At 35.6% G+C, this 21,782-nt stretch overlaps 1 protein-coding gene across 3 annotated transcripts in view; it reads right to left on the bottom strand.

Annotated features, from left to right (window-relative positions):
• The window catches only part of OLFM3 (olfactomedin 3), a 46,684-nt gene that overhangs the window by 9,272 nt on the left and 15,630 nt on the right, over window positions 1-21,782 (bottom strand). Inside the window, exons 1-3 of one of the 3 annotated variants that reach the window (XM_085231760.1) lie at window positions 7,999-8,166; window positions 3,555-3,695; window positions 1,641-1,796 (exon numbers count right to left, since the gene is read on the bottom strand). In XM_085231760.1, coding sequence (XP_085087886.1) covers window positions 1,641-1,796; window positions 3,555-3,695; window positions 7,999-8,151 — 450 coding nt within the window. In that variant the 5' untranslated portion in view covers window positions 8,152-8,166. Of the gene's footprint in view, window positions 1-1,640; window positions 1,797-3,554; window positions 3,702-7,998; window positions 8,167-21,782 lie in introns of those variants that run through there. The other 2 variants (XM_085231758.1, XM_085231759.1) reach the window with 2 other exon arrangements.

Raw genomic sequence — 21,782 nt, 5'->3', positions numbered from 1 at the left:
CACGTAAGTATGACCATATGCTCAGGTGTGACCTGGATCAAATATATACTCTGGCTGTCATAAATATGGAACCACAACATTAGAACATCTTACTTCAGTAAATGATGTAAAGATGATTTAAGTGTTTATATTAAAAAAAAACAAGTGTCTTCTGACACTCCCTAACTTGTTTCTATGATGGTACAAGAATTAAATTGTATTGTAGTATGAAGGGTGGTAGACATATCCTTAGTGCCTGCTAATATGATAGGTAATTAATGCTATGTTAAGAATGAATTTGTCTCAGTTGAGATAAAGGACTGGAAATTGAGTAGACTGAAGTTTAGAAAGCTAGCTGCATATGGTGCGATGTTGACCTTTCAAATTATTCTGTCATTTAGATGTCTAAAAATCTGTTTTGTCAACCTGGCAAACTGTCAAATGCAAGTTAAATGACTGACCAATGCAAATATCAAATATTGAAAAGGTCAGTACTGCAGAAATCTACTACCTTTGATGTCAAGCATCAGACAGTCAATTTAGATATTTTGTTCCCAAGTAAGTTTAGAACAGGAATCCAGAATATATAATGAATATATAATGATGTTACAAAAATACGGTGGTAGTGTAGCAATGAGTGATAAAAGGAAAAAAGATAGACATTTCTTACTGCCTGAAAAAGAATGAATGTATGTGCTCAAACTCTAATATAAAGAGTGATGAAAGAAAATAGTAAATTTGGTAGTCAGATCATTAACGTAATAATTCCTGATATTACTGTTGGATATTCAGTATATCTGAAAAAGAAATTATGTAATTATTTACCTCAGCATTGATTAGAAAACTAAGTCCATTTTGTTTCATGAATACTTAAAAATATATATACTTGGTTAAAAATGGTTTAGTCTGCAGAATGTTTTTTCTAGATCCTATCTTGCAGACCAGAAATATCAATTTATTATACCTGGTATTCATAGAACATATTTTCTTCTTGTATCTTTTTTTTCCTTAAGAGTATTTCAGATAGCTTATTTCAGAGTATACAATGAATTTTTTGTGAACCTTCTAGTCAGGAGAAGATTGGCACATGTGGGTTTTTTTTTTTTTTGGTCATTAAATTCCCTGGAAGTCTTTCTTTAATCACACAGATGTGACTAGGAATGATTGCCCTCTTCCCCTATCCCAAGCTCAAAATAGCAAACATTTAGATATGAAATTAGATCTTAACTGTACTGGATAAAAATTACAACAACTGATTTATTATTGGCTTTCTTTTCTTCAGCTGCAGTAAATATCAGGTAACAGAAAAAGTGCAGAACTCTCTACTTATTTGTTATTAATTTCTTTGGATCTTCCCATTTATCAGTGTATCTTGAATGAACAATATTTTTTCAGTATGACATGCACATTGGTACAGAAAAAACAGGATTCAGTTTCTAGGGACATTTTTCTAATGTTTTAATAATTAATAGTTACTTCCTAGCACAATTAAATTGAACAGAGCAAAAGATTATCATCATAAAGGAAACTTTATTATTCTTTTATTTTTTAATGTTGCTCTTGTATGAGCATTTCAAGCTGAGATCTTAGCAATCCATGCATTGCTGCTTAGTACATTGCTTCCAGCAGGCTTTCAAAGTTATTGGTAAAATAAAACCTACTTGAAAATGCTTTGTCATTAATGTCTTCCGATCATCTTCAATTTGCCGAAACTTGGCCTTCAGCCCTTTCATTTGTGTTTCCATTTTTAAAACATACTGGAAATCCCTCTGAGTCCGTAGATTTAAAACTTCAATAGATTGGGACATATTCTGAACCTGTTAAAGAAGAACACTCTCTAAATGCACTTTTTCTGTTGCTTTACTTTTTATTCCTGGTTAAGTAGTTAAATGTCAGGCAATAAAATGTGCTTATAGCAAGGCTTTAGTTGTGAGTCATTTATACCACAGTATAAGTTTTAAATTTCATAACATGACAGTACAAAATTTGGGAAACAGGGCTAACAGAGGACTAGCAGGAGTAAGATCTTAGAGCCACTAGGGATTTTGATAATTTCTTTGAGGTAGGGGGGAAGATCCTCTCAGCTCGACTTTTGATGGACTGGAAAAATGCTGTTAAGCATGGGAGTCTACTAGTTTACTTTGTCTTCTGTGGTCGGTGCTGACTGTTCTTCACAGGGTTCTATGTAGCATGTGTTTTCTTCCAGTCACTTGAAGAGGGACGGGACTAAAATTTGGATAGGTTTGCTGAGTGATTTTTAGCTTGTAGGTTCTGATAGAATAATTCAGTAGAAGGAAACCATGAGATTGTCTAGATGTAAGCTGGCGCTTATTGTTAAATTGGTATAAGATTAGAAATGTTAGCCAGTTGTCTTAATGGTAGAAATACTTTTTAATAGATGAGAAGTGAATGCATAGGCAACTTTTGTATGTAGGGCAACTGACTTTGCAGCTGTTGCTGGCACTTCCACTTGCCTTCTTGGTAAGGCAAGAGCTTTCATCTAGAGTAAATTTATATTTTAACAGCACTTATTAAGAAAGCGATGCTTTTGCCAGTTTTAAAAAGAACACATTTTTCAAATGCAGTTATTCTTTTCTAATAAGTATTCTGTTTCCTTCCTTGTTTCAACATTTCTCTGAGAAAGGGAGTTGTTAATTTTTGAAATATTTCTAAAACTACTTAGCTGCATGTCATGCTATGGACTCGGTCAAAACCTGAAATTAAGTTTCCGCTGAAGTTCACAGAGCTTTATGGAGAACAAATCTGCAGGATCTGGCATTATAGTAACACTGGCATGATTTTTTAGCTAGAACAATACTGAAAAAATACAATTGCTAAAAATGTTTTTTGTCTACATTGTATGTTGCTTTCTGCTGCTGCTGTTCAACTATTCTATCTCATACTCAGAGGTTATGCACTACAACCACTACTGACTTAACTATGCAGAGAATGAAGGACAATAGTTTGTGTTTTCATGGTTGCAGCATTTTTTTTTTATTTTTTTTTTGGTACAACATAACATTAGTTATAGTTTTAGTATAGACAATAGTGGATGGTACTGGAAGTAGATCTTGGGTTGTTTGGGCAAAATTTGCATAACCAGAGAACAAAGTAGATAGTAAATGAAAAAATAATTAAAAGCAACTTAGCATATTTCTCTTCTGTGTGGTCTGCTTTGATCATGCTGTCCTGCCTATATTTCATTATTAGTTGATGTGAGGCAAGGAATGACCTTCAAAAGACATAATCGAAGTAGAAGCTGTAGTTCAAACCCTCCAACAACTAGGTAGTTTGAGGTGGAGTTTGTAACATTCAACACGGGAAAATCAGTCCTGACTATGTGTAAGGAGAACTTTTGGGAGGAATGAATAAGAGAAGATGCAACTTCAGTTTGCTAGGTAAGTGGCTTGGGTTGGCAAAGGTATGCTATAACGACAACAGAAAAACTTGGGAAGGTGCTGAAAACACTGATAGGAGACATACCCTGAAGAAATAGTTTTGTTAGATGACAGAAAGAAGTGGATTTTTGTGGGAAATGTATTGACTACAAGAAGGAGTTCATTGGGCAGACTTACCTTCTCTAGCAGCTGTCTAAGTTGCCTGCTCTTAGCATCTCTTGAACACAGGTTTTGTTCAGGTGCAACAACTGTACAAATGCAGCGGCCATCAGGATCCTGGGCTGAACTATAAACTTGCCACCCTTCCTTGGGACTAATCTGAGTCTGAAACACACAATAGTAATAATACAAATGAAGGGAACGGAACTGATTCTGTTGTTTGAAAACACTACCTATTTTGGTTTGGTTTTTGCAATATATATTTGCAGTGAGGTTCCTCCTAGTCATTGCTCATTATTCTCTTAACTATTTATACTGGTGATTTTGTTCAGATTTGTAAGAGTTCTTTAGCAGTATGCTGTAAGCATTGTTTCCAGCGCGGATGAGAACAGTTTCCTGCTTGGGATTCAGCACAAGCTGGTTGATTTAATTCTTTGCAGAGCAATGTTTCGGTTTTTCATTAACAGAGAACAAATATGTCCTTTCAGCCTGAATGACTTTTACTTTAGACTAATGGGAACAACAAAGACAGAAAAGAACAAATATAAAATCCCAAAGAGAGAGCACAGTATGTGTGACTCATGCAATAGGAAGATGGCTTAGAAATGATTCTGGATGGGAGTTAGAAGTTTGCTCTTCAAGATGCAGTACAGAAAACTGTTCTCCATTGACTTGAGCTGTGCTCACACTAAAGGGAGAAGGCTTGCTGCAGGGCAGCGCTGAGAAGTGCCAGATTAGTTTAAATGGAGAGAGGTAATGGTAGACATGGCATAATGCAGTTAAAACACTGAACTGTGCTTCACTAGGACACAACAGTTCTGGAAATTCCTAGCATTCCTTTAAAATGCCTTTAAAGCTTGGGTGGCACTTTGTGAAAGTGGTATCTGTCCATTTAATGGAATTTATGGAAGTCTTAGAGTGTTGGAATGAGACTATGTAATCAGATGACTGAACTCAGGTGAGGGAATGAAGATTAATGGACACCAGAAATATTTTTCTTTTCTCAATCTGTAATTTAAAATTATTATTAAGCATTATTTTTCCTAATAGTACAGTATTGACTGAATTTTATAGTTCCTAATAGATAGCTCTGAAATATTTCTGGACATAGTTGAAATCAATTACTAATTATACTATAAAATTGCACTAATTGTCAGCATGAAGAGTGATTGTTAAAACTAGCAAGCTTCTATTGATGCATAGCAAGAGGAGTAAGTTGCGTAACTCCTCATCTCAGAAAACATGCAGTGTCTCTATAGACTGAAATTAGTAGGGGAGTTAGCATTACTTCTCTGAGAATCAATTCGGTGTTAGAAGGCAAACTTTTTTCCCTACAATGACTGTTGTGAGGAAGCCACTGAAGATGGCAGTGATCTCTTCTACTGTGGAATTTAGTGAAAAATGCAGTGGTGTTTCTCTGTTTTGCAAGGAAAAAGAAGGCATAAATGGATGACTGTAAATAGGGGACAGCTAAACTTGCCTTAGAATTTGCTAGAAAGGCATATTCAGTGCTAAATGGTTCCACTTCTATGATGCACTTAATTTTTAGGGCAAAAGGAATTTAGTTATACATGTATACAAAAATAAGAATCAAACTTACAGCTGGAGAGGTATTTTAATTTGGTTTTGAGCAGATACTAAAACTGCAGGCTGGAACAGCTGAAGCTCATCAAAGCTGGTAACCCTTGCAAAGTGTAAGCTCTGTTCACTCTATGAGTTTCTATGTTTCTGTGTAGAACTGATGCCCAGACAGCATGGCCATGCAGGAACAAGATTTTGTTGGAGTTCAGGAACCTAGAGCTTGTGATAAGTCCTATAGGACAGGAATACTCAGTATGATTTGTGCAAGATTGTGATATTTGTGATATCTATGTTAAATTCTATATTTAGATTTTACTGCATTCAGTTTAGTACATCAGTGAATGAGTATAGTTCAGTGGAGAATGGATGAGGCAGCACCATCATGCACAGTCTATAGTGAAGCAGTTATAGTCTAGGCTGTGTTGTCAATGGAACTTAATGGTTCTGATGATGTAATGTGTCTGGTCTAAGAAAAAAAATTATTGATCAGCTCAACTTAATTGTGACGATTAAAAAAAAGTTCTCACAAAAAAGAGACCTTCAGGCACAGAATGAGTGTGCTATGATAGAATACCTGTGCGGAAATGAGCGCTGAAGTCACACCGCCAGTATAGGCTGCAGTTCTTTCTGGTAGTCTCTGTTTACCTGTATTTATCCCATTAGGGTTCCTTTGTTAAGTAGGATGGGTTGTTATTTTTTCTTTGCTTTGCCCTTTAAGCCCTATATTAAGCAGAAACCACTGTGGGGGAAAATCAAGCAGGCATCAAAACCTGAGGAGAGCTACTGAATCTAATTTTTAAGATGCAGGCTTACTCTTGACAGGCCTTAGAAAACAAATGAGGAAAGAGATAACTGGCAAACAGCAGCAATGATATTAAATCATACTAGTTCTTGGAAATTCGGAGAAAACAGAGGCGTCTCCTCCAAGACTGCATTAATCTGGTTTGGCAGGCTGCTGTGCTATGCAATCACTTAACTCAAAAAGTTGTACTTTTTTCACTTGCAATTGGAGATATTCTTTTAGAACTGTAATAGGAGCCTCCACTGGTACTAAGTGACAGGACAAATCGCAACATGTATATTTCATATCTTTGCTTAGATATAGACAGTATTTGTCAATTTGTCCTGTGACTTCAGTCCAGGGATGGAGGCACTGTTGGTGAGGAGGCCTGTTCCCCTGACCTCACCTCATTGTTCTGGTTGAGAGGAGGAGAAAATGTTAATGAAGATGAGGTTTTACTTCGTTTTCCTGACATTTCTGAGCTGTATATATCCTAGAAGAAATCTTCGGGAGCACTGCTTACTCTGCTCTGGTCACTGGGGGAGCTGACAGTAGATGACAGCAGCTTGGTGAACAGTTAGTGATGACTACAGCATTGTCAAACATCTGGGACATAAAGTCTGTCAGCCAACAGCTGAAGTTAAGGGAAAGCCTGAGATGCTTGGTTATATGCCAAAACCCCACCAAACTGAAGATTTTCCATTTTTTTTTTTTTTTTTTCCATTTGGCAGATGATGCCAAGCTCAGATAATAAGGATTCTATGATTGTGTCCCTGGATCTTAGGGCATTAGTGCTAGCTCTCTTGAAACATGAAATGTGTTTGTAACACTTACTTAATGAGTGCAAAGTGCATCACTGAAATAACTCTTATGAGGCCTTTGTGTAATTTGTGTTTTTTTGGAGTGAAGAGAAGCACAAGTTCACACTACTTTGAATCTGAACATGTAAGCATATATAATGATAGATGTGTGTGTGTATAACTATTTATGCCTACATTATATAGTAACTAGGGTAAAACTCTCAGCTAGTCAGTTGCAGCTTTAAACTTGGATTTAAATTAGGGAACCTTATTTCTTGTTATATCATATTGCCACCTGCACTCTAGTTCACTGGACGTAAGTTACATTGAAAGAAAATAAAATGGAGCTTTTCCTCATCTGCTCAGCTTTGTGCTACTCTAAAACATAACAGAATTCTTTCTTACAGCATAATTACGTTTTAAGTAGCAGCATTTAAAGCCCAATGTAGTGACTTTCTGCAGTAATGCTTTTCCTGCATACCTATGTTCAATTAAACATTGATTAGTAAAAACATCATTTTTGTTTACAGCTAAAAAATTGAAGTCTGAGTATAGCAATCTCCTGTACAAATAGTGAAATTTACATTTTACATAACACACTGTTATATAAACATCTGACTGCTGTTAACATATAGTGGTTCACTAAACATTTGGAAAAATTATGTTTCACTTCAATTTATGAATACCAGTATGGTGTTCCCTGTTGTCCAATTAAATGCTTGCTATTTACAATTTTTGTGAATAGCTAATCACAGGTTTTCTGTATGTGGTCTTTAACAGATGCTGCTATATAAGATCATCAGCCACACAAACTGCTATTTGTGTCATTTGTAACTTGCCTTTCTAATTTTCTGATACCCAGCCTCCTAGTACCAATTCTGTTTTGTTTCTAACAGTTATTTGTTTGACTGTGCTCCAATAAGGAAAAACGTATAGCAGTATCCAAACAAAAATCAACAAGAAATCTGCTGCCTGAAATCTGTTTTCTTTAATAATGCACTACATTTTTTTCTGGAGCAGTAAACAAAGGAAAAATGTCTAGGCAAATAAAATGGTGCTGCTGTACTATTTTTAGCATTTCACCCTCAAGATGAAAACATTTTTTTCATAAATATTTAAGGATGTTACTTGATAATCTTCTTGTCCATAGTAAGACCACAACATGCTCACCAATTTATGATGCCCAAAGAGTAGCATGCATTATGTGAAGATAGGAAGGTTAGTATTAAAAAGATTTACAAAGAGGCAACGGAGTAAAGCTTTTGTTAGCACTTAAATTCTAGTTCAGCATTAAGATGGCTTGCAACACATCACAGCTACTTACTAGAGTATCTGAAGTGGGTAGTCTGGTGGTATTTAGTCCTACCAGAGATGGGAGAGTTTGGGACATCCAGTTAGAGATCATTGCCATGGTACTAAGAACAGCACCAAGCTTCAGCAGTGGAGGACTCATTGCTGTAGAGCTAATGAGTTTTCATAGTGACTGATTATCATCCCGATGCAGGCTGGCAGTGAGAGGCGGGACTGCAGCACACAGCAGCCACAGAGTGAATGGAGAGCGAGGAACTCAGATTGAATCATCCATTAAAGACTCAGATCCTTATTTGCTCTCACTAACAAATACTTTATGACTATTTATTTACTACTTTTGACTACAATTCTGATCTTGTGCTGTCCCCTTAATAGTCATTGCTGTTTTCAGTGGGAGATGGGATGGGTGAATTACCTCTTTATAGGTGCTAGAAAGTCAATTAGCACTTAATTGGTTTAGTCCTTCCAGAATTGTATGTATCCCAATCTGAAATTCAGAAGTATAATCACAAAACCAAGCTGAAATAATCCCCATCTCTCTATTACTCGTGTGGCAGAAATATGCTCAGGAATATTTCAGAATCTGATACAGGAACTATACATGTCCCAGACAGAAGAATGGGGAGAGCTGTCTGCCTGCACATGGAACCACAAAAGTATTCTCAGAAACCTTTCCAAATATTCCTTGATTAGTTGATCTCACATAAATTACAAACATTCAGTGACTTCATAATCTGAAAAGATTGTTACTAAGATAATTGTTGTTTGTAAAAGAGTAATGAAGTAGTAGAGGTTCATTTTACTCAGTGTTTCTGTTAGTGTATGTGTTACTCTAATGAGAATTATTGCATTACAAGGCTGGCAGGCTCCATATGTCTCCACTACCATTTGGGTAGGAACAGAAAACAAACTGTGGGTTGCTCGTATAGCATTTGGAGGATTCTTTTGGCTCTAATCTGCTGTTAAATTTGCTGTTCTCTAGTGCTGTAGAATGATCTCCACGGTCAGTAGCAATTTATCTTTTTTAGAACTTAGTAACTGTAGGGAAAAAAAAAGAACACAGAAAAGGAGTGTGGAGATTCTGTATCATTGTACTGTTGGTGTAGTTACAGGTTTTGTTTTTTTTTTTTTTTTTGAGAATTAGTTTAAAAAGAAGAAACACTGAACAAGGATTTATAATGGCAGTTATTTCAGACAGAACTTGCTTGAAAATTTGCAGAGACAGAATGCTGCGTTTGTTCCCAGAAGTAACCATGGATTTGATATGTTTCTGAATTTGGACTGTCTGCACAAAAGAAACCCATAGTGAAATTGAAAGGGTTGCCTTTTTCTAAGAAAGTGCAATCACAAATGCATTTATTAAACTTACTGTAGTCCTGCAAACACTTTCACTGACCCTCAGAGCTTGTGCACCAAATGTAGGTTAAACTTTCCCAACACTCATTTAGAACTACTTCATTACTGTTATTTATCGAAAACATAAGGAAAATTAGTTTTTATAAAAAGAAATAGAAAATCACATTGGAGACTGCCAAGTAATTTTATAAGGGATCCTCAAGCACAAAGACTTGGTAACAGAATACATGGTGAAATTCTCTGTATCCCAAAATGTAATATTTTCTGGCTAGACATTTAGCAGATGAGCTGCTAAATGTTTTAGATACTCAAAAAACCACAGTTCACTGAAGAGGTACATTTGAAATCTGAAAGAATTAGTTTATTTTCTTTATACAGATGCAGCACAGAAAAATAAGTTTTTTGCTAGCATCCCTAAATAAATATAGACATGACAAAAATCAGCTTACTCACTGAACTGAAAACCTGCTGACTTGTGATTGACAGTATTGCTCCTAGATATATCTTTAAAGATAGTGTAGCAAGAGATGCTCCTCCAGGTTTCTTGACTGCTTCTAATTACAGATTACCATACAAGTGGTATCTGGATTCCCATGGTGCTGAAGTTAGATCTGCTACAAGTGCATAAGGGCTTTCAAGCACATTTGCACTGCAGTGCAGTGATGCAATTGCAGAGTGGAGAGAGAGATGTGACTTTGCTAAAGCAATTTAGCCTGAGGATTGGTGTTAGGGTAGCTTACACTGGAAAGCTGCAAAAACGTCTTTCTAGGACCTTAAATATTTGGTGACTGTGTCCTATACTGCCGCAAATTGATAACCTTGTTATCACAGCTGAGGTGTGATAAACTTGATACAATAAAAAGTAGTTACCATCAGTGTTAGAAATATCAACAAGGCAAATGTCCTGAAAGTCATCAATATGTGAATGCACATAAATGCATGAACAAGTTTAACTATCTCCCAGCTGGAGGAGAGAAGAAACAGTGATAGTAAGAAAGAGAAAATAGAGATGATCAGGAGTGGTAATTTAACTCTCATGTAAACTCAGAACAGTGTGCTTAAAAAAAAAAATCTTAGTCCAAAATAGTTCATAGAATTCAAAATCACGTTCTTGGGTATACGCTATAAAAAATAGTTTTATTTGGTAGGAAAATATATTACTTTCTACATAAATACTCAGCCTGAAACCTTGCATTTTATGCAGAAAGATCAAAGTGTTTGTGCACTCATGTCTCATATCTTAAATAGCTTCCTTTGAAGAAAAGCAAAGTCAGTAACCCTAAACCTCAGTAAGTTAGTACTTTGACAAGTTAGGTTGACAGAGTAAGCTCTTGTGCAGACATCAAAGCTTCCTTTTGTACTGTGGTCATCTGTAGGGTTTAGTGTCTTCATCTTAACATCATATATTCCAGTGGTGACTCCGTAGTAGGCTGAATTCGGAAATGTGTCACTACAGTAGTCTTGTTCCTGGGCACTGCTGGTTTTTCAGGTAAGATGAATGTGTGTATATAAGCCAAAGTTCTTGGAATCTGAACAGCAATTAAAATTTTTGGTCCACCTTCAGCACTGTGGAAGTGCCTTTGCCCTTTCTATTCAATTCTAGTTCTCTGAATTTAGATACCTTGAGAAATCTCAAGCTGTTTCATCTAACACTACATTTATTTATTTATTTATTTATTTTAAGACAAACCTTTGGCTTTGCAGCATCACTTGAATATTAATAGCCAGGTTCTTTGAGCAGATGGGAGGCAAGTGTTCTTCCAAGATTATATCCTTTCACCAGCCTCACTTTTGTGACATATTACAGTCAGGCATCTCCACTGATGGTACGTGCGTCAAGAGAAGGCTTACTATAAGACTGTTCTATCCTTGTCCATGCTCTCAAGGTGCCATTCTTTCTGAAATAGCCTTGGTTACCCACTTTTTTTTTCTTTTTCTGGCTTTAGGATAACTCTTAACTGCCTTTGAATGAAGGAAGAAGTTCTTGGAGAGCATTTTCATGTAAGTGGGCATAGTTCACGATGTGAATTGCTGGAAATGAGGAGGAGGCTGGGCAGTGTGCATTAGAAAAGTTGGCAGTTAATTGAAAGTGGTGGGCAAAAAGTGCAAGGGGGACTAGCTGAAGTGAAAATATTATTTTTCTGGTTGAATTCCTGCCATCTGAATTTTCAGTGACATTTATATTGTACTCAGTATTATCTTAAAAGCTTCCCCCTCAAATGTGCAATATAAAAACAGTGCTAGACGTAGAAAAAGAATCACCCTTCTTTGTTCTCTTGATTTCTCTGGGTGATTATTCATGTTCACTTAAAGAACTTAAAAACAAAACAAAACAACAAAAAAAGAAAAAATAAACAAAAAAGAGGCATCTGCTCAGAGCTTGATGAAAAATTCTGCTGAGAGCCCTTTACGTCTCAGCGGAGGCTGATACTCTGCAGGCTTTGGAGAACCTCAGGGTGCCTTCTCTTGACATGAAGAGCAACAGAATAGGCCAGTGTAATGCCATATGCTCCCAGGCCTGGCGTTACTCAGGTTTGAAATGATACTGCAATTTCCGTGTTCTTTTGTTACGGGGCTCCATATAAGGATTTACATATAATCTCTCCTGTGATAATCCTCATGCTTAATGCCTTTGATCACTTGTAATTTTTTTCCCATTTTCAAAATATGTATAATTCTATTCAGGGAGAGAACAAACCTCAGTGCTGTACATAGCTGAGGTAGCTGGCTTTCACTTAGAGTAAATTTTAAAAGAAACTTGGTTCTCAGGTATTCAGAAACTGAAATTCACTGTGAAGGTAGAAAATATAATCCTGGAGATGAGCTAGAGCCATGAAAATCAGTGGATTTGTTGTAATTGAATAAAGTCAGTGTTTTGGATGACTCAGTGTAACTGTGTGGCGGAAAACTGAGATGATGTATTTACTGAGAACAGCAGCCCATCTACACCCTGTGAAAGTGGTCGGTTTAACTGAACTGTCTTGAGGTCGGGCAGCCAGCACTTACAGGGAACCGGCCCTGTTTTCTGAAAGTCAAGGGTGAAGTGGCTAGGGGATTAAATGGCAAATGTTTAAAGCCTTGGTAATCCTGTGTTCTACAGGATTATCAACATTCAGAATATGAGAATAGTTTAACTGAAAGAAGGACAGATATAAAGAAGGAATAGATATTTATATCCAATGTTAAGGTAATTAAAAAAACGACGTGTACATGACAAGATGTGGGTTAGGTACTGTTTCAGTAAAGGTGGTCTGATTTTGCCATTCTGCAATGTCAGAGGTGTAAAACAGAAGTAATTACAACAATCTAATTTGCCAAGGTTTATCTTTTCTGGCATTAAATACATTACTGACTACAAAATCATTTTTAAAGGCTCCAAGGGGTTAAACCATGAAAGTAAAGAGTATCAAGATGAAATTGGGAGGAAAAAAAAAATATATATAAAAAGATACATCTTAGCCAATTTATCAAAGCACTAGTGTTGAAGCAATTAAATAGCAATAGGAAAGTGCCTTCATCCATCATTGTTAGCTTTGGAAATCAGTTTTAGATTTATAACTAGGATAAAACAATTTAAACTCTCTGTAAAAGAAGATCATGTGACAGAAATAGGAGAGGAAAGAAAATATTGCAGAGGTTGAGTGGGAAGTGGAAATCTGAAGAAACTGCATTTCATGGGTGCTTCTTTTTCTGACTTTTCACTTTTGATGGACTAGCAAATTATTATTTGTTTTCTTATGAATATACCACATAGTCTGCCACAAATAAAAAAATGAGTGATTCCAGAGAGAGCCTACCTCAGTCACTGCTTTGGCATGATTCAGACTAGATGAATGTCATTGGACTTTTTGCAAGAAGTAGGTGTTTTTTCTTTAATGAACCATTATGTAGAGGAACAAAAAAGGGTGAATCTCTAACTTGAAAACATGCTTTCACTGTGGAATCTTTTGCTCTCTGTGTTCTTATTTCTTAAAGGGTTTCTTGCAGGTAGAGGAAGGAGGGGGTTACAGGAGTAAGGAAATCAAATATTAGTGCATTCCTTAAGTCAGCAGTCAGTAATAACAAGAAAAGTTTGCACAATGCATAAATCATGACAGATAATTGTAAAGACATTGACTTTGTAAATAGAAATAATAAAATCATTAACTAGCTGTAGCATCTTTTCTCCTATTTCAGACTCTTTAGGAAACAAACTTTTGCAGATTTAAAATTTGATGCAGTGAATGACCATTTCAGGCAGAAGGCTGTTAATAATATATATTTTTTCTAAATCTCCGCTGGGAGCTTTGCTTCTTTTGCTACCACTTGCACATTTTACAGATAATATAAGCCATTTCCTGAAAGGATCTTCACCAAAAGCCAGCTTGAATTTATGCTGAGTTTTCATGGAGGAATATGGACATAAACTGTGCTAAATTTCAGATCTGGAGTAAATTAATTAAATGGCAGTCGCTTTGCAAATGTCTTTTGCTCATTATAGTCGACTAATTTGAAACAGTGATTGACAAAATGTGAATTGCATGATTTGCCCAAGAGACATGACAATTTTTTGGCTTGGATAAATTATTAAGTTCTGCCTCTGGACAATGAGATTTGACTCACTGATCAGTGTTCTAAGAGATGAGTTATTCTATGAGATGAGTTGAATGGAAACTCAGTCGAGAAAGTTAGTGATGTGCATGTTTTTACATCTGTAGTATGACGAATTAGGAATATTCCAGTTGGCCAAATACTTTTCAGCTTTGTAAAGTGGTTGGATGGGTGCATTGCTGTCTGCTTGGTATGGACAGGTGTCAGCAACTTAAACACAATAAATGCCTTCTTGATCCTCCCCAAAAGGAAAAAGAAAGCTTTGGGTAACCGGAAGCATATCAACAATAGTGTCTGGTGGTGCTGCAGTTCACTAGAATGAAGTAGTATCTAATTTGATGTACTTAAAAATAAGGACTGAAGTACTGTTCTTTGTTTCTGAAAATCTCAGAACAAGCAACCCAAAAAATAAATAAACAAATAAATAAAATTGAACCATCTTCTTTAGAAGTTATTAACTAGACCGATAGATTAATTTTAAAAGTTTAATTTCTGATTTTTAGCACTTTACAGAAATAATTTTTAGGAATCCAAGCAGGTGACGTGCAAAAGACTTCAATTAAGTGCCAATAACATTTGTCAGAAAAATGATTATATTGCTTATTAGGTGACTTGAAGCAGCTAGAAGAAATAGTCAAGCTTTGGGTTAGTTCCAAGTATCTGAAATAGTAGCAGAAGTTGCCACAGAAGCAATAACAATCTTCAAAAACAACTGTTTATTAAGTTTTCAGATTGTTCTTGATAATTTGAACTTGAAAATGAGCTCAAGTTCCCAAGAAATCTTTGAATATATCTTTTCCCTAGTGATATCAAAAAGTGAGAGTAGTAAAAGAATAGGTATCTTCACAAGCCCTGCCATGTTTATTACACTGTTACGGCTGTACCCACAGTACTGCTACAGTGTGGAAGCCAGAGCAATGCTAGCTGCTGTTCCTTAATCATGACTGTAGTACTTCCAGTACTGTCTTTGAAGTCACAAATACAAGTAATTCATTTTAGCAATGGTACTTGGAAAACAGGCTGCTTCAGAATTGCAGTACGTGTCTGTAAAGTAATCGTCAGCTTGATATTTAACAGCAGAATCAGAAGGCAGACTGTCTTCCATGACCCTGAGGAATGTTCTTTGTAATAGAAGATGTTGAGAAGCTGAGATCCCCTACTATGGAACACAGAGTAACTCAGCTTAGGTAATTTAGCAGAAGTGAAAAGATATTAATTTATGCTGTCTGAAGGACTAAGCAGAATCCTTCATAGCACTGTCATTCAGTGTGACATTCAGCAGAATTTCATTGTGTTCAGACAAAAATAAAAATTCTGGTCTGAAAAAATGCATATATGACAGCCTACAAACTCCTGGAGTACATTCAGAAAAAACACACCAGGGACTCTTCTCTAAATATCAGATCTTGTAAGAGTTGTATTTAAAAAAGGATAATCACTACATGGTTGCTGTATGTAGTGATATTTTTCATTACAGAATAGCTAAAACTAGACTGCAGTAGGTGTTGCCTCCATGATTTCATTTGAAAATGTTCCATCATTTCTTTCCTTAACAATATCTTCCACCAATGTGAAGTGTGGGGAAAAAAACCAACCAAACTCATTGATTAACTTTAGTAACTTTGCAAAGAATACAGAAACTTTAAAACATAGAGAAGGACAAAGCTCAACTATTTGGAAATGCATTGAAAGGGAAGTACATTTTATTGAAATTGGTTAAATGATTTCTACTATACAAACAAATGAATTAAGGACTATATATCAAGCTGATAAATGTGCACAGAAAAATGGAATTTCAGGAGCAGAATAAATATAATTTGCAAGGATATACAGATGATTTAAAACATGTGCAATAATAAATCTCTTAAGGATCAATAAACAAAAGTTGTGTTATCATGGTGACATGGTTCTATTTGAATTTCTTCTAGGCAAGGGGAACCTGAAAGAACAAAGTCATGGTAGATAAATGCCATACATGCAGACGTGAAAATGGATGAGGAGTTACAGTTGTTAAAACAAAGCAAAACTGGCTACAAGCAAATCTATTGGAGACTGTCAGAAACAAGTAAGGATGGAATACTAGCTTGTGTGTGGTGAGTTGTCAAGTGATAGTTGGCCATAGAAAATGTGGCTTGAGATTTGTTTAAAACAATCTGTCCATGGAGATCTTGTTAAATGAGTTTGCTATAAGAATAAACATTGTGGAATGCTACCTTTTAATTAATTGTTGGTTTGTTAAAGAAACAAGACCCTAGGTTTCAGATGACTTTTTCTCCATCTCTTATCAGTGTATTTGATAAGTGACGTGATGACTTTGTACAAATTTTCAGCTTATTTTAGTACATGGATGTAAAATATTCCTGTAACATAGATTCCCAGATCTAGATCTCTCTTCAGATCTCAGAAAATTCAGACATGGCTCTAGATTTTCTATCTGCATTAGGAAGGTGTAGACTTAGATTTGCTGAAGTCATCCCAGTATGGACTTTCCTAATGATTCCTTGAGAAAAACTATATAAATAATTTTGCCTGCATAGACCTAATTTTGGCTGTACAATAATTTTAGAACTGACCGCAAAACATTGAAAAACAGTATCCCAACGTGTTTCGTGATTACATTCATTTCTCTTACAAATTCCCAAGGTATACAGTAAAATCTGATGGCTTTAAATCTCTTAAGATGATTGTCACTCCCAGAAACAAACTAAATATGTTGCATTTGTAAATAGTTACTCTGAAATACAAGATATTGTAATGAAGATCATTTGTGTGATGCTATCCTTTCTCAATGAATATATTTAACTTGAAATATTCAGGAAATGAAATGATGGCAAAAGTAAGGCTATTTTAAACTGCTTTTAGTGGGTTAAAATAGCGTTTAATTCAGAAGGTATTGTTCCTATGTTACTGCAATTTTATCTTCTCCTAGACTCTATAAGGATTCTAGAGCCAAATGAAACTAGTATGAGAGTGAAGTTTGGGAATCAAGAGCTTGAGGAGATGAATCACAAGAATGGAAAAAATTTCTTTATTTGACTCAGAAGTGAGGTATTAGAAGTCAGACGCACTAAGTATGCATTCAAGAGAATGAATGGAGTCTTTAGTGCAGCTTGCTTGGCAGTTGTGAGAATGTAATTATAACGGCCTTTTTAGTAGGGTGAAAATATCTATGACACTGGCTTAGCGATGTAGGCTTTCTGACTTCATAGTCTAGTGCTTACTTCACAAGATGCTTCACTTTTCCTTATTAATTAATTGGAAACAGCATTGTTTCGAGCCACAAAATGCAAGTACTTCTTCATTAGATTAAACAATTTTTCAGGAGTCTGATAAACAGAAGAGGAGATAAAACTGGCCCTGCAGTCTACATGTGAAGAATTTCAAATTTTAAATATAAGGTAACTATAGGGAAGATAATCAAACATATTACCCATCACTTAGTCTGGAGAAAATTGTTTGAAATGACCACACAGACCCTTTAAAAACGCAATAGAAGCTGAAAGGACTGACAGTTGCTAATATTGGTGTTTTGGAAAAGAAAAGCATCCCTGAAGGAGAATATGGCTTATCAGATGTTGGAGGACAGATGATAAATTCTGTATTACTTACAGCCATTAGTTATGCCAAGGGCATATGAACTGCAACACAACTATAACACAGCATCCTGTTTTAAGCATTACGAATGTAACTATTAGGATAAAAGCCCTCCAGCATTCTGTACAGACAGTTACATTAATGCACAAAGTCAGCGTTTAGTAATTATGAATAGTCCAAGACAATTCACAATCTGTATTTGTGCTGTAATTTATTTGGGCTTGTGACAGCCTGCAATCTATTGTAAAAATGAGGAAAAAAGGAAGAATACTATGTAGGCAAAGATTTACAAGATTAAAAGAACAACTATGGAAGAAGAAAGGTATTATTGGGTATTATCCCAATAAAAATAGCATATTAAAATGGAAATAAATTTACGTAGTAACAGAATAACCTGAGATTTAATGGATAATTCTTTTCAACTAGCAGCAATCGAGGTAAAGAATTGAGAAGCAGTAGGAGTATGAGCTTATACCAATCAGTGGAACATAATAATGGAAAGCCAAATGAGCTAATGTTCTCTGTCCCTTATTATAGTGGCCCTTTTAAATAAGATTTTTCCTCAGTCTAGTATAGTATTCCCACTAGGTAATATATTAACAGTCTACCAGAAGAAAATTACTGTATTTGAAAATGGAGCTCTTTCACATTGAGGGAGATTGAAATGGAAGAGTAAGAAGTAAGACTGACATAATTCAAGAAACAGACACTTTCTGGTTTCTGTTACAATGCACTGGGACTCTCAAGCTGTCCTGAGCTAGTTGAAAATGAATGCCTCGTTCATGAAGAGATCTCTAGGCTATATAATATGGCTCTCTTGCTCACTGTCTTTGTGGTCCTCTGAGATGATCACTTGTTGGTACTGTAGGCTTCAGTCAGATCTGATTTATGTTATGATGAGCAGGTTCTCCTGCTAATGCCAAGATTTTGGTAGTGCAAGAGATTTATGGTGATGTTAGTCCCCCAGTCTTATACTGGATACGTGTCAGTGGTTTCTGAAAAACAAACCTGTAATCTTTAGAAAATTGCAGCAAAAATGACAGGTTCTAGTGCTGAAATACAGTTTAGGAGAAGAAGGAGTGCTGTGTAACTCTTTCCTCTGAGTTTCTTAGAAACAGTGTTTGCACGTTACCAAAAATCTTGTGTACAGTGGTGCTCTTTGATGTTTTTTTTTCCCATGCATACATTACTACCCGAATCTCATTTACTTTTATTGAAGCATGAAGAAATTCAAATATGAATAAAATTCAAATATGAATAGTACCCAGTTAAACTTCTATTAGTCCAACAAGCAACTGGAGAAATTTTCTTGCTACAATTTTATTGTACTTCATAAGTGAAATTATGGCAAAAAGTCTGTTTTGAAATTGTAAGACATCCTTTTAAAGAGTTCTGTAAAATATAAAAACTTTTAAAAATATAAGATATCATTGTTATCACTTAATACATTGGTACTTCAATATCAGGTGAACAATTATCATTGACTTTAAAGATTATGTACTCCTGTTTGATTCCTGAACTAGAAGCACTGAAGTAAATCACTCTAGATACGTGTGTCTTGTCCTCACTCCAGACACATGTGTCTTGTCCTGCAGGAAAGTCACTGGTTTGAACTATGATTTTATTTTAAATACAGTCTAAGATATACTTTTTTTTTGTAGCTGTAGGAACATAAACCAAGAAATTAACGAACTGGAAGTCCCATAACTCATAAAGGGAGCAGAGAATGATAGTTGTGTGTTTTCAGAATGAAGTTCTTTAACTTCAGGCCACACAATTTATGCCACTTAACTCACATTGACTGTATCACTGTTTTTCCTTTCTTTTTCATAGCACAGAGTTCTAGCTCTTCTCATTCCAGCTGGCACGTTCCCAATACATAGTAGCAAGTTATGAGTGCCAAATCTAACTCTTAAATGATAAATTCAGTAGTTATTTTAGAATCTTTAGAGTAAAAGGAAAGAACTGTATAACATAAGTCTTTCTTAATTTGAGGAAAATAAGTTTATTTCCAATTTAAGAAAAAGATCTTATGACATTTTCAGCATAAAGCAGATACAGGTAATCCATTTCAGCCATATTTCTATTATGACACAGGGCTCAGAGTAATAAGAAAATGTGCTTCCTTTTCTTTTTTCTTTTTTTTTTTGTTGGTTTGTAAAAATAGAAAACCATTGCACCATCTGTGCATTTTCCCAAACAAATTAAAAAAGAACAAACTGAAGATGCCCAAGAACTGGGATATATTACTTAGAGAAATTGTCCTCTTCAGCAGTAAATGGACTTAAGCACTGGTTAAATTAACAGTTGATCAGAGTGATGCAAATATGCTAAATCATTCAGATTTTCAAAAACAGATAAAAGGAATCTTTGAGTTTCACTGGGTTTATTTTCTATGATTCTGTTGATAGTTTGAATGAAGATAAAGACTGCAAAATCCACTTCTGGGGGGAAAGAGTGAACTGAGGAGATTAAAAAATAATAATAAATTCTGAAGTACCTGAGAAACTTTTTCTCTTTTCATATAAGATGGAAGGGGGAAAAAATTACCTGGATAATGTATTATATTAATGAGCTTTACTCTTAAAGTGCAGCAGAGTGACAGAAAATGTGCTCTTCTGATAAAGATGACAAGAAAACAAGACACAAAAGCCAGAAACTGAAATCTAGCTTCTGGTCTGCCAAAAAGTCAGATAGAAGAATTCTGCTTTCTTACTTTACATAAGCCAACCGTGCCTCTTGGCTTTTCTTCAAACTAGCTGTTTGATACATTTTGATTCTTTTTAAGACTCTTTGGTTCTTGTGTATCTTTTCTTTGTGTTTGCTTGTTTGCTAAGGCTGTGAACTGCAGAGATAGCATAATGAAGGTTAATGGAGCTCTCAGATTCGTGGAACTCATATGAATTAGAAATAACTACTAAAACAGAGGAGGCTCAACAGCATCAAATCTAAAAATACTTCACGTAGAATTCATAATGGACTAAATAACACTTGCAAACAGCTGCAATGTAATTTTGCCAAACTGAATAAAAACAAATGCCAAGGAAGTGTCAAAGTGAACAAAGGAAGGATCCCACCCATTTCCCTTTAAAAGTATTTTTTCCTACATTATTCCTTTCATAGAAAGAGATAGCGTAAGAATAGAATGAGGAAGAAAAATGAAAAACCAATGGACCATTCTCTTTTTCCTCCCATTGATAAAGGAATATATATTCCTGAGATCTCTCATCATTTGAAGCCAGGCACACAAACAGCATTCTCTCCCTTATTTAGGTAAACACTGAAAGCATTACAAACTCAGCACTATAGTGAAATCAACTGTGTACCTGCTAAGGGAAAAAAGGAAGAAAGGGTCCTGTTCTTCTGTTCTTGCTACAGAATGCTATACAGAATTTCAAGCAGGGAAGAATACAAGAATAGATACAGCTTTGCCTTTTCTTTTCCCAAGATACCTGCCACTGCAAATGAACAAGTGTGACAAGAATAAGAATTTTTTCCTTATACTAATAGCAATAATTAACATCACTGGGAAGAAAGGGGAAACAATCATTTCATTGTGCTGCGTTCATGTAACAGTGTAGCAACCAAATGCTTATTAAGAACTGCATCCTGAGGGCATAATGTAGGTGACTTATATAGTTTCCAAAGTCTTAATCTTTTAATGAAAGGAAGAATGCTCTTAGATCATCTGAAAATTAATTTTACTCTATACAGTGGAAAAGCTTGAAGGGTTTTGAACTCATATTTCCTTAGGAGAGAAATTTGTGTCACTTGGCAAATAATTTACTGCATTTTCATCCTTTCTGGTTCAGTCAGTAAAGGGTAGAGAATTTTACATTGTGAATTTCCTGATGGGCATGCTGTGGAAAATCCACAGATTTGGAAGATGTCCCAGCAGCCCTGTTAGTCAGCCATCTCCCAGGTGCCAGTGGAATACCTCAGAGGGCCTCTGCAGAACTACCACAAGTGAGTCAATTGTAGGATATCCAGTCTCAGGCTCTTTGTTCAGCAAAATTTTAATTTACAGAAGGTCATTAAGTATTTAAGCCCAGAGTAAATCTGACTGAACTCATCATTGTCTTTGACTTCCAAATTGCTCCTTTGTTCTCTTTGGGCAGTAATAATGATTCTTATTTAAATAACAACTTTAACCTAAGAATATCATTGTATTTTAACATGGATCATTGCAGCTCAGAGGAGGGGGGGGGAAAAAAAAAGGCAATCCTGAAAGTT

The sequence above is a fragment of the Meleagris gallopavo genome, chromosome 10, assembly GCF_905368555.1.
Source record: "Meleagris gallopavo chromosome 10, MGAL_WU_HG_1.1, whole genome shotgun sequence".
In the NCBI taxonomy this organism is placed as follows: Eukaryota; Metazoa; Chordata; class Aves; order Galliformes; family Phasianidae; genus Meleagris; species Meleagris gallopavo.
Note: the sequence above shows the minus strand (reverse complement) of the source record. Positions and strands in the feature narration are given on the sequence as shown.